The 14,261-nt window shown below is 38.5% G+C and overlaps 1 protein-coding gene across 1 annotated transcript in view; it reads right to left on the bottom strand.

The window, feature by feature from the left end:
- ST6GALNAC3 (ST6 N-acetylgalactosaminide alpha-2,6-sialyltransferase 3) overlaps positions 1-14,261 on the bottom strand; it is a 215,756-nt gene that overhangs the window by 74,885 nt on the left and 126,610 nt on the right. Inside the window, exon 3 of the mRNA XM_088169819.1 lies at positions 1,080-1,489. Coding sequence (XP_088025945.1) covers positions 1,080-1,489 — 410 coding nt within the window. The remainder of the gene's footprint in view (positions 1-1,079; positions 1,490-14,261) is intronic.

The raw sequence follows: 14,261 nt of genomic DNA, 5'->3' as shown, positions 1-14,261 counted from the left end.
ATGAGCTCCCTCCAACTCCAGAACCACAGCAGCAACATGAACACTTGGTGAACAGAGGCAGGCTCCTCTTTATGTTCCAATAGTTTGAAAAATAGGAAAAACCAACTGCCACCAAGTTCTGACTGTTTACTAGCATAGTGAAACAAGTATGTTTGACATAACAAGCCTTCCTACCTCAAAAGCTAAGTCAAAATTTCAGACTACGTTAAGTTGTTTGTGAGTATCTGTATCTTTAATCAGGTCAGACTAACAACAGTCCTTCCCAACCTCAAATTCATGATGTGCAAATTTAAAAATTAATATTAAGGCACAGCAGTGATCTGGAAACTCCTTCTTAGTTAGCTCAAGTGAGTACGCATGACAGGTGCTCTTCCATGCCAAAACCCAGATGATCTGAATTACTGCAGCTTGGTTACAAATTCTCAAAATTTGTGGTCTTAATTCCACAAATCCAGTTTCTGCTTTGAACATGCTAGTCCAAACAGTGGCCCTCACCCTTTCACCTCTTAAAGCCTCACTTGAGTAGCATAAATACCCATTATCAAGCATGGAAAACAGAATTTCAGCATAAAACTGGTAAAAACCTAAATCTATTCCAGTATCTCTGAGAACCTGTTTTCACCAAGAAACAGAAATAATGCATAACCCTGAGGTCTGAAGCAAAGCTACAGTGAATCTCAACAGAATTATCTGCAGAGAAAAAGAAAAGGCAATATCCAGAATTATCCTGAGGTTGTGCATTTGGAAATGTTGTTTGTGTAGGATTATCCTCTTCAAATAAAATGTCAATTTAATCAATAGTAAATTGAGCTGAAAACAACACACAGCTTTGAAAACATTTCAGGAAGACATCCAATATTTTTGGGATTCAAGCCAACAGAAATGGAATGAACAGAAGGTAGCGTAGGTGGGGTAAATGGGGCCTGGCTGCTGCCTCATCAATGCTTAGAGCAGTCAAACCCATATAACAATCCATTAAAAACATATCTGGGGACTCATTTAGTAGCTGACATCCCACATGGACTTTCTCACACACCTTTTGTCAAACATTATAATTGTTCTTCATGTGTAAGACTTACCGGTCCTTCCCTGTCTCCTTCTTAAACACGGCATCGCAGTAGCTCATGCGCTTCTCCGTTGTCACGTAGATTTTGGCAGCTGGGAAGCTGTCAACCGTTTTCTTCAGCATGTTGTACACAATGCCATTGCCATCCCTCCTCATGTTTCGAAAAGGACCCCAGACCACGTAAACGGTGTTGTTGGTTTCTTTGAAAAAGTACTCGGGATTCTTGAGCAGGAGAGGCACACTTGTGTGAGAGACCACTCTTACAGTTGTCCTCTTCCCAACATCTTCCTCATAGCCCTTTGTGGGAGCATTGTTCATCCTCCATATGCAGGAGGACTTGTCTATCTCAGTGCCCACCCTCTGGCCAGCCATCTGTCCCGAGTTTGAAACAACAGCACAGAGGTCACAGTCAAGCTGTAGAGGCTGGAAGACAGGAAACAATAGCATATATTGCAAGTTTTTCTCTGTAAAACACGAAGACTGAAAATTCAGTTAAAAGAAAAACAGGTACAGTACAACAAATAGATAGCAATGCTTCTCTTTAAAAAAACAAAACCACAATCCTCATGTGGCAGAGCTACTTGAAAACTCTCCCAGTACAAAGCTCTGAATGCAAACCTTTTCAGTGAAATAGGCCTTTGTTCCCACCTTGCAAAGTCAGCTATACAAATAACCATTCCTTTTTCTTTCTCTAAATGTTACTCTTTTCACTAAAAAACAAGGAAATAAAGAAGCAGCAGAAAGCACTATTTAAATCAATGGTTTCTCTTTTAACAAGGTGTGAGCAATAGGAAAAAACCTGCTGAAAAAGTAATGCTGAAGTTTAACTGTGCATTAGCTGTGTTTGTGTCTGAATGAATAGTTCCCAAATTTCTGACAGAAGTCGAATGAGAAATGTAATGCTGAAAAGCAATCTATAATAGTATGAAAATCCTGCAGTTGGACAGGGGATGTGAATAGAGGAATATATTGTTGTCACCAGAGAGCACTTATGATCCATGGAAATGAGAGGCAGATGGACTGGTGACACCTGAACTTAATCCTGAGAAAGCTACAGTCAAAGACAGTATTTCCTGAGCATGTTCTAGGGTGCTGTTACTTCAGTAAGAATTGAAAATAGAAAAAATCATCTAACAGAGATATAAGGACCTATCCGATGTTCCATTTGTCAGAGTATAAAGAGTAAATATCTTTTCGTTCTTTTGTACCTACAGACTAAAAGGAAACGCCCTCTGTTTAAATTGTATTGTATAAAGAGTTCAGTTAGAAATCAAAATCAAATGAAAACTAGATCCATCAAAAAATCCCTACAGAAGATCATCCAGGTCAGAGATAACCTACAATTTTTTGTATGGTCACAGACTTGATCCTCTGTCATGCTCACAACTGGGAGCCAGTGACATCAGTTCAGTATTTTTTAGGAAGAATTTCCTTCACGTTCTTTGGCCATTTACTCTGACAGGATGCTAGGGTGCTTTTCTGATCAGGCTTGTGGTTATTTTTCTTCAAAAATCACACCTCATTTAGTTGATGTGCTTACATTTGACCACTATAACCCTAGGATGCTATTGCTGATAAACAACCAAATTCTTTGATAAGGGGCAATAATGCAAGGACAAGAGACAAACATCTGAAGAGAGCCAAACTGTAAGAGCTAAAATATCTCATCTTTTGGTGACAAATATTGTACTGAATTAAGGTGCATCCTGCAAGACTTGTGCAGTAAACCTCACAATTTCAAAGCTTTGATTTCTCTATTGTGATTGATTTGATTTCGTTATGAGGCTGGTTCAGGAAAACATTATTTTCTCATTTCATCAGAAGCTAAAGATTCCTGATTGAATACAAAAGCATTGTCAATGTTTCCTTCACAGAACACCATGCATTTTTTATAGCTGTTATAGTTTTAGAGAGCTGTCCTGCATGGCTCTGACAGCAGGGATGAAATCCCAGGAGATGCAGCTGAACATAGCAGTCTTTCTGTTTACTGCTTACTTACAGAAGTTCTCTCTAAGATACATTATGAGGACATGGCTGGGTGACCTAAACAAATCCACACACATAACTCATATCCTAGCATGAAGTGAATTGTTACAGTCCCAGTAGATTAATTTATAGCTTTCGGGGTGAACTTTCAAACTAACAAATGCTGAATATGAAACTGCTAGATAGGAAAAGCCAATTTGGTCAAGAATCTGGTTCCATTTAAATTTGTCTCATACTCAGAGTTGCTTTTTCCACTAAATTCTTCCTTCTCCATTAAAATGGAGCTGCTTTCTTAAATTTGGAATTGTTTGATTTTCTCACCTTAGTTAGAAATGCCTTGCACATTTTCTATTCACTGAGTGCAACTGTTCTGCTTGAATAAGCCGAGTACTCACTCCTGCAACTGTGTCCCCTGGTTTTCTAGCTCTTTTGTTGTGATTCATTTATCTTGTTCCAATCTAAAAAGTGCTTTCATAATACTGAATGCCTGCACTAGGTCAACATATAATCTGCTCTTCTTGAACAGAGTCAGAGGGTAACCCCCTCCCAGCTCTATCTCACAATAAGTATTTTTTACAATGTAGAGAGATTTTTCATGTCCCAATATGCGTGTTTCCCAACAGACACCCCAGTCAGAGTTAGGAGACTGATAGACACCCATAATATATATTCTACTGACTCCAGAATCATCCACTGCCTTCATTATTTTTTTGCATCATATCTCCCTCAACATATGAGAAAACACACATCAATATTCACTCATTGAATCTCATATGGAGACAGGCCACCAATCTGTGGTGCTGGTTTGTGTCACAGACGAGAAGGGTGGCTCCAGTAACACACATGAATCCACATACAATACAAACGGGTCTGCCAGGCAGCCCAGGCTGCCCTCTCCTCTGCAGAGATGGTCCAGCAGCTGTGGGATTGAAACAGACTGGCAGGACCACACAGAGACTTGTGCTGTTACTGCTTATCCTCTGTGGACCCAGAACATCAGGCCAAGGTTCACCTCTCACATCTTCATTCCCTTCCATCACAGATATATGACTTAAAGACAAAAACATTAAGAACCATTAATCTTTTCTTCTCTTTTCATGTACTTAGACATTTATTTCACCTTTAAACACCAAGTGGGCTGGGCTATTATTGCTGCTAGAAAATGGCTCATTTTGTTGCTGAACAGAAAGATGTAGAAATCCTCAGCAGAGCAGCTGGGTATGGTTCTGACAAACAGTCCCAGCTTTTTTCTGAATGATACATTATAACTGTTGAGGAACACTTATATTTTAATCAGTAAAGAAAATGAAATGTCTGACCTTTCCATTTCCTGTGCAAGCTTACAGACAATAGAAAAGATAATTAAAACTGTGAATTAGAACTTGCAAAACACTGCCATTTCTCTAGCAAAGAGAAATAGCTGTGTAATAAAGGTCACTTATCTAACAGTTCTTTGCATTTAGCACTGAAGTGGCTTCACAGAATCAAAGGTCAAATCATTAAATAACAAAATCAGCCAAAATTAGAAAAGGTCACAAGCAAATCCAACTAAAGTAGGTCACAAAACATGATTTTCTTCTACACAGGATTTCATTATTTGGAAAATTGCTTACTTTCCAAATTTGAACATTCCCCCACCATTTCCAATGTCTCCATCAGGAAACTGAAATTCCAGCTATAGAACCATTTGTATGGGTGGGTTTCCCGATGGCACAGATGTTGGATCACCAAGTTTCCCAGCCACAGCCCTGCACATCTGCTGAGGTCCATATGGGGATAGTCTCAGGCCAGGCCTCTGAACCACAAAATAATGTCTGGCCAGACCAGCCACATGCCACGCTCTGGTCTCAGCAGAGACTACCAAACTCACTCCTCAGCTGGGCCAAATCCAGCTCAGGACCTCTGCAGATGGAATTCCCGCTAATGAAATGTTGAATTTTTCTTGAGGCTTCTTAGCACTATAGATGGGTGGTGTGCTCTCTCCAGCCACCAACTCTGTTCCACTCTGAATCCCACAACTAATCATGCAGATAGTTGGGAAACTCAGACAAAACTTTCTCAATTGTTACTTTAACAATATGATTGTAATTTTGTAAATTGGACGCAATGCCCATTCACTACATAATGAGGCAATTATTAGCAGCTTGCCACATATTAATTTGCTCCTTAAATGTTGAAACAAATGAGATCTTTTCTTATAATCATCCTATTTGAGTGAATTCTAACAAAGCCGATTGAACAAAGCTCCAGAGAGACTTTCTTTATTTCAATGCCATTTATTCTTCTACTCTTCTTGGATGTCTTTAGAGTTTTAGAGGATACAATATTTATAATGATGCCAATAGGGAATAGATTTTGCCTTTATTCTTCTTGATGTTCTTTTGAGGTCTTTGAAATGAAAGGTACAAGAGAGGCATTAACCGTCTGGCATTGCTTTTATTGCTTTTCTCTACTTTACAAGCAAAAAATGTATTTTAATTTTTCCTGTGTTTCAGTGATTAAACAGGCTAGTTTTATCTACACTTACTCAATTTCTTCAGACCTCTGACTGGGAGGAAAGACTTGCCAAGCTTCTCTAAGAAAAAATTCAGCACATTAAAAGAAAAGATAGTATTTGTGTGTTCAACCAACAAGAATTACCAAATTAGTACAGCACTGTATAAAATTTACATTATATTGCTAACATCATGCAAAAAAAAGATAAAAATTATAAAAAAGACAGGTCTGATTACCCTGAGTTTGTGTTTGTTCCCTCTTCCCCCCTATGGCAGTATTGCGGTTTTTTTTTTTTACTTTCAGCAGTTGATTTTGGTCCTAGCCCTCAGAATCACATCCCAGCAACCATCTCTGTCTTCATAAAAATTTAATGTTAAGATTTCATAAAGATTTTAACATTTTGACATTATTTTGAAATAAGCCCACGTCAACATGCATCACATTTCCAAACAAATAGAATATGATCTGCTTCTTCATAAGACGGTTCCTGAGACTCAAGTGCCTGGGATATTTTATTTAGATGAATGTCACTGATATAAACATGAGTTCTAGCAGAAAGTTTTATTTAAATTGAATGAATTGGAAGGGAATGCATAGGAGGCACATAATGGGGCTAATCTTACAGCAGGAGACTGAATAAATAACCGTATTTGAAAGTCTTTCTATATACACTGACCCAGTTGTTACAGAACTGTTTGATTTGCAGCTCTTGTTACAGCTCCTTAAAGGGGCTGTACAAGCCATTGCTTGAACAAGTATCTTGTGTATTCAAAAACAAAGGAAGTTCGGACTTTGGGCAGAGGTTGAAACTTGTGTGCCAGTGTCACCCATCCCATCTCAACTTTCAACCAGTAAGTGTATGTTTGAAACATTTTAGTTTTGTTTCTCATGGAAAGGAAAAAAAAAAAAAAAAGCCAAACCAGAAACTCAAACCTTCCAAACACGAACCACAGTGCAAAGTGATGCAGTGTCATCTTTCTCACTTGTAAGACAGCACCAGACAACTCTATGCCAGCTCCTACCTCTTTCAAGACACAGAGCAGAGAAAATGTTGATTTTGCTGCTCCTATTGGGAACAATATAAGCAGCTTTGAAACAAAGCAAGAATTATCCTGGTATCTCATGATACCAGGAGCCAAAAACCAAATGCCTCAAATATAAGTGAGAAAACTCTAAGTAGAAAGACTCGAGTATATAACCTATAAAGAATAAAAATCAGGTCTTGTTATCTATTTTAGGTATTTTCCACGACTTCATTATAAGGGAAAAATTGAAAAGTCAAAGATAATACCCCTCATGATAATCTCATAAAACAAAATTGACTGAAATTGAATAAAAGCCATGTCCAGCTTGATCAAGATATTTTAACTTTCTATTTTTCAAAAATTGTATTTAAGTAATTTTCTAAAACGGAGCTAAAATGCTCCTCCAATTGAACATTTTGCTTTGTTACCTAAAAAAAAATAGAATAAAAGAATGGGAGCTCACGTTAACAAAACAGCCCCTTTCATTTTTTTTCATTTTTCCTGATTTCCAGCCAAAACTTTATGGAAACTGACATCTTTTAAATAAGCCTACACTAGTATTTTCTTCTGGAATAATAAACTATTGGAACACTCTTTATAGCTCTATTGGTAAAAAAGACTTAAAAATAAAAAGGCGGCAGGGAGTAAATAAGAAGAGGAGAAACCGTTCTGCCTTTGCATGGAGGGTTGATGGAGGAAGGAAGCTGCCAGATTCAGGGCTTCAAGTACAGCAGAAGGACCCAGGAGAGGCAGAGCTCTGGAGGACTGATAGTCAACAGCTCTGGAGGACTTTGGGCACTGAGAGAGTGGCAGGTGAACAAAGTTTTGCCCTAAGGCATTTCCTGAAGGATGTGAAGACCTGTCCTGCATGTGCACTCTCAGTCAGTCTGCAGAACACTCATTTTGTTCGTGTCTCAGGTGCCTGGCAAACTGTCCTGTCCCTAGGCAGGATGGCAGAAGGGACGTGCTCTTATTTACATGAATGGATCATGTCACAGAAGGGGGAGGAAATAAATGGAAAGAACACACAGAAGAGAAGAGAGAACAGAAAAAATTTCAGACACCTATGAAAGGACAGAATGTAATTTAGTGCTTAAAAGGGAAATATGTAAGGGGAAGAAGGATCTGAGAAAAAGCAAAATACTGATATATTGCTGAGAAGATAAATCATTGTGTTTGGGAATACAATCCAGCAAAGAAGAACCAAAACTCATAAAGATATTTGTTAAGTTATAAACAAACTCTTGTGAAGAAAGCTTCATCAGACATGTCAATCAAATCATTTAGGAATGAATAGTCAGAGAGAAAAGCTTTTGTCCTTTACACTGCAACTGCTGAAACAGAAAAGAGATGAAAATGGATATGTTCAGTCCAGCATACAGTACTATAGTTTGTAGGTAACCAGCACCCCTAGGCATGCAGATGTCTGTACCTTCAGATCAACATAACGAACACCTCTGAACTGGAAGAAAAGCAGAATACTCTTTGGCATATAGATAGAAAAAAATCAGCATAAAAATACAAGTATATCAAGCATGTGGAAATGCTCCTGTCAAACACTGTTGAGGATTGAATTGTTATGGAAGGGAGGGAAACTCCATCATGCACACCCCACATAGACAAGTTCACAAAGTAGGCACTAAAATAGCATTCACTTGGAAAACCAGTCTATGAAAAAATTAGCTTCACAGCTGTACAAAATGGAAAACCAAACAAACTACATTAGTTCTACAGCATTCCTAACTTCATCCCAGAGGTTTAGCTGATCACCATAAATAACCAGAATGTTTGTGACACTTCATCTATCACCCATTTACAAACACACAGGATTTAAAATATCATGACTTTGTAATAGTTCAAAAGCCGGGAATTCTTCCAACCAAATACTGCCTGCTGAATGCTGAATACAGTAAGTCATTTATCTTAACATCCACCACATTGCTCACCTGCCCTAAGTACTACATGATGACTCTTGAATTTTGTGCACAAAAGTTACTGGAAAAACACCATGTAAACCAGACACTGTCCATCAAACAGCATAAACAACTCAGAGCACGACACAAGCTGATCCTAACAATGGCACAGCTTTGGTCACTCTGCTGCAGAACTGTATTTGCAACAGTACATTTGCTACCAGAAAAACATGACAGTTGATTCAGCAGGTTATTGGTACCATAATATTTAGCTCTAATTTATCTTCTGCAATTCTCTATATGTATCACATTTCTTTTCTGCTTTTTACATTTAGCAATAAGGAAGGTAACAACTGTTTCTTCTCTATACAGACATATTTGCTCAGCAAACAATACAAACCACAAGGAGGTAAAATGTCACAACTCAAGGAGACATGAAAGGGAGGAACGTCCTCTTAGCACACAGGCTGAATAGTGAATGAATCTCAGTATGAAAGGACAAAAACAATTTTTCACACCCAATAAGGTGTGTGGCAGCAGAGCAGAGGTACCATGTAACACATAATCCTTCCTTACACAGTGGACTCCAGAAAGACATCCTTGACAGCAACCAAGGCCAAATTAACTCTATCCACAAAAGCTGTTTTTTCTTTGCAAGTAAAGGTAAGTATCTCTGCAAAAAAAAAATAATGGGAATTCCTAGAGTGAAGATGCCTACTGGAAGATTACGTCTAAGGAATTCACTTTCATATATGGAAAACATGCGTTTCTCTAACCGCTGACTTTAATTTGTATTTATTATAAATACCCACAGATGGCGGTAAAGTATATAATGTATACAGCAGATTTGTTCCAAGTTTGCTTTCTCTAATAACCTCCTATTATCAGCACTTACCATTAATCATGGACCATTATCTAGGAACTTAGTTGGCTGAATCACAGATGCAGTAATGCCTGTTAGGCCTCTAATCTAAATACATTTGAAAAAATTAGACTCACAAATAAACGAGGGGATTTCTAATATGAAGTTCGCATATTATTTCAGGTCAATTTATTTGGGATTTGATACGGGGAAACAATATCAAGGTAGGCAGCAAAAAATGTCAGAAAAACTTCCTTGTATTAACCCCTCCCCACCTTCTTTCCCATGAAAACTCACCTAACGGGCTGGAAGCCTAACCTCTAATTTATTTTGGTTCCATGCTGTTTAGACCTATTATTTAATTTTGTCTCTCTTTGTGGTCTATCTGACAAATTATTTGTATGCATGGAAGGAAAGTGATAAGCCAAAATGCTAATTATCCATTTTTCTGAAATTAAAAAATATATAATATCCATGCCAGGAATAAGAATAAGGTTTATTACAATAGCATTAAAACCAGTGGCATTTTTCATTTGACAAAATAAGCCTTAAGAAGCTTTCTTAGTCCAGTGTTTTTAATTGCAGGATGCCTTATCTAAAAGAGACTACACAGTTCCTTCTGGCCACATTGATTTACTTTCACTGGTACATTGGCAATATTTGAAGTACCACCCTATGACTGTCATGTGTAAAAATGTTTAAAATTTTCTCTAAAAATGTAATTTCGGGTTAAAATTTCACTTAGAAAGTGCTAGTCCAAAAATTTAACTGCTTTAAATATCTTTTATTTAAGATCATAAAATAATTTCAGTTGCAGAAAGATACAAGGTTAAATCATCATTTTGTCAGACATCCGAAATTTCAAACACTATGGCAATGGGCACTAGGCCAAAAATTTAAACTGGATTGGAAAGTTCTGCTTAAATAATTAGGTAGATGTGTTTTACGTTTAAGTCATTAATGAAAGCTATTGAAGCATAGCTGCCTATTTTAAAACTCTGAAGTTAGAGGTATGTTTGAAAAGAAAAAGATCACTGTACATATACTCTCTTCTGTTTGCATTATTGCCTTGGTGCATACGTCCACTAACCACCATTTAATCAGTGCAGATTTCCTGCAGACAGCAGTTTGTACCATGGACTAACAACCAGCAATAACTCGGCAAGCAGAAACCAAGTGGAAACCACTGGGGTTAAGTGACTTGTAAATAATTCAAAGATCCTTCTGTGTTGGTTCTCCTTACTCATGGAGCTCGACAGCACAGCTTCTGCTCCTGCCACATCCCAAACCAGCCCCACTGTTACCCCTCACTTAAAAGCCTTTCCTGAAGAAAAGCCCCCGAGCTGAGTGGCTTCTGCCAAATCTTCCTGAAGCCAAGAGCCCTGTGCAGGTCTGTGCATCCTCAGCACAGAGCTCAGAACTAAACCAAGGCCTGAGGTGCTGGGTAACACACACAAATGAGCTGGTAACTTATGAGGTGAAACATGCTAGAAGCAACTGCAAAACAAAACCTTATAAAAAGATGAAAATAATAAACCCTATCAGTCTTTTCTCCACTATATAGTCTGGCCTGACAGTGACATAGTTGCAAGATATAAACAACACTACTTCTAAAGTGGGTATTTATAATCATATAGCTCTTCTATCTGTAATTTAAATTTTTAAGAGACAAATTAAATTTTAGTCCTTCATACATTTTCAAAAGAAAAATACCACTGCAACGTACCTATATGCTGACTTTCTGGGTAAATATGTGGTCCATTCATTGCCTACATTAGAGTTAAAACTCCCACTGACATGACTGAAGACTTCATGGAGACTGCACCTAACACAGGAATTTTGGGAAGAGAAATTTGGATTTGCAGGTCATGGATGGACAAGATTACAAAATTATGGTGCTACTCCTTTGCCTGGGCAGCAGCAGAGGCCTTTCAGCTGTGATTCTGCTCCAACCCATGGAAAGGATGAGAGTGTTTTCCTGATTTAAATTATCTATTCAGATAAGCCAAAATATGGTGCTCCTTCTCTGTGTGAGCACACATACTGATGTTCTGGGCTGGATGGACTTCCCTGGTCCTGCTGAAACGATTTCCTGCAGGTCTATCTCTGGGATGGAAGCCTTAGAGACCACGTCAGCTTCCATGCTGGCATTTCCACTCTGCTTGAGAGTGCACAGAGCTTGTGTAGGTTTTTTTGGTTTGTTCTTTTAGACTGTTGGCTTTAATGTAGCTTGTGATTCCTCATGTTTCCAAGGACAGCAGGATCTTTGATTCTTGAAAAGCAATCTTAAAGGTCAGCACCTAAGCTCATCAGTGGCTCTGTAACTCACACTGATACAGCAATGACTATTATGGCTCTGACAAAACAGGTTCTTGGAGATAGCAACAAGAGAAAGAAGATCAGTGCCCTCTGAGAGCATCTCCTGCTGTGGCTTGCTGGACTATGAATACAGCAAAATACATCTCAGGTAAGGGCCTAGAAAGAGAAGAGACCCTGGAATACTGCCAACTGCCTTCTAAGCAAACAAGTTGTGCATCTCCTTTCATCCTCCTTCTGGAGCAATGCTGCTCCATGTTACAGGCTCTGCTGCACCTCAAGCTATCCACACTCACAACTGCACATCGGAAATTGAGAGGGTAAGTTCCACCTCACTGCCACAGAGCTGGTGTGAGGGTCTCAAGGATGCAGCTGAGTAAGAAAAAAAAAGTCAACTGAAGTAAAATTTTCATAAAATAATCATCCACAGGAAAACAACAGGTGTTCAGATTACAGCTGAGGAAAAGCATAGAAATAACATTTCTTCATTTCTGTGAACAGCATTCAATGGAAAACTTTTCCATACTCAATATTAGTTCTATGTTCTTGTCTGCTTAGTGACTTTTTAAAAAGTGCATACATGTACTTACGTATTAACAACACAAAAGGAGCAAGTGAGAGAGACGGAGAGTCTAGACTACATATTAATTTAACTCTAAGAAAATATTTACAAAGCAAATGTGCAAGTTTTGGCATCCCCTTTCTCTGAGTCATACAACTGTAGAATTATAGATGCAGCACAAAGAAGTTTGTGTGTCTGTGTTCAGCTACCCCATCATACATGGGGTCAGACATTCACAGCGTTCTCATGCCTAAAAATGACCAAGGCAGATGAGCTGAAGAAAAAAAAAAAGCTGATGGGCTATATATATCTCATTTTAAAATAATCATTTTTTCAAGGAACACACTTTTACGACAGAGGGCAATTAAGCTTTTAAACAGGTGCCCAAAAGATTCTAGAGTCTCTTTTGCTAGAGATTTCAAAGCTTGAAGAGGCACAGACCTGACCTAACCTTGATGTTAGTCTTATTTATAGTTGATATTGGACAAGATGGTCTCCAGAGGTTATTGCCAATGTACATTTTTTCAGTAATTCTATAGTTCTTTCACTATGAAGAACCAAGGGGAAGCTCAATTAATTTTAATGAAAAAGACAGCACACATTTTTAATAATGAGGACTATTTAATGTCCTGGGGAACTTTTTTAGAAATAAAAGAACTCAAAATGAAAAAAAAAATTGAAAATTGAACAATTAGTGAAAAATTACCCCCTTTTTTCTTTCCTGTTCTTGGTTCTTTCTACTGCCTGCCACACACAAAATCATACAAAATACAGCATGAGAGAGAAACATTCCTAAAATGAAAATGGGCTAAAGATTTGATCTGCATATCCTATGAGAATCCCGCACAGAACCTACATCTAATAAATCTTATTCCAGATAAAATATTATTAGGCACAGTTACAAGACTGGAATCCAGAACGACCACAGGCTCCTTCCAGCTGGGTATGGGCACAGGGTATGGGCAGGCAACATGGTGCAATTTTCCTCCTGGCATGTGTGAACCAGCACCTGGACTGCTAAAATGGCTGTACCCAACAGTTCAGACTCATTACTTTGTAGGTGTTTGTAGAGAAAGCTGAGTTTATTGAGCCCTCCTCACAGGTCTACTTTCTAAGGCTGTTAGCAGTGAATAGAAGGTGATAAATACCATGCCATGCCTGGAGACCAGTGCTGGGAGTTTTTGTTACTCCTTTTAGCTCTACTAACTAACAGTGGTGTCTTCTTCACCAGTACTGGAACTGAGATGCAGAAGTCTTGGCTCAAATGGACTCCGGGGAGAAGAGGGGTAAAGAGAAAGAAAAAACCCACTGATCCAACATGAATAGGTCTTTTTCAGAACAGAAATCTAAACTGCTGCCATGTGCTAGTGTCCACTGAGCAGTAAACTGCGGCTTCACAGGCTGAGACAGGGGGAGGGATGAAGAGGAGAGAGGTATGTTCTAAAAAATCAAATGCTCCTTATATTTCAGAAAAATGGGGGAAACTCCTATACCATCAGACCTTCAAAATTCCATCTATAAAACAGCAGAATTATAGCAGCTACAAAATGTAGGATACTGAAAATCAATTCTGAAAAAGTGTACCACAGGTAAATACTCTATCCCTTCCTCTTGGAATAACCTCACTGCAGCAGTAAAACAATTGCTGACTCTGTCACAAGACCCTTGCAAAAATCCTGCAGACCCCTTTTTTCAAAAGAACAATAATTAAAAAATAAAGTCCTGTGGTGCTTTTCCTCTGTAAGCCCTGCTTATGAATTCATAGCACAGCATGAAAGTTATTAAAATCCCATATGTGAGAACCACACACGGCACAAGGAGATATGAATTGGCATTCCACAGAGATAATGCTATCTAATGGGCAAAACAAGAGCAGGGCTCCATTCTTCTTCAGAGTACATTTGGAAAGGGCAAAGCATCTGGCTGCTGCTTATGGATACCAGACCAGACACAACATCTTTTTTCTTCTTACCTGTTGATTAACAAGTTAAATGTGAAGAGTGTGGCTGTTATCTTGCCTTGATACTCCCAGGAC

The sequence above is a fragment of the Sturnus vulgaris genome, chromosome 9, assembly GCF_052056855.1.
Source record: "Sturnus vulgaris isolate bStuVul1 chromosome 9, bStuVul1.hap1, whole genome shotgun sequence".
Classification (NCBI taxonomy): Eukaryota; Metazoa; Chordata; class Aves; order Passeriformes; family Sturnidae; genus Sturnus; species Sturnus vulgaris.
The sequence above is the reverse complement of the archived record's forward strand: the minus strand, read 5'-3'. Positions and strand labels throughout refer to the sequence as shown.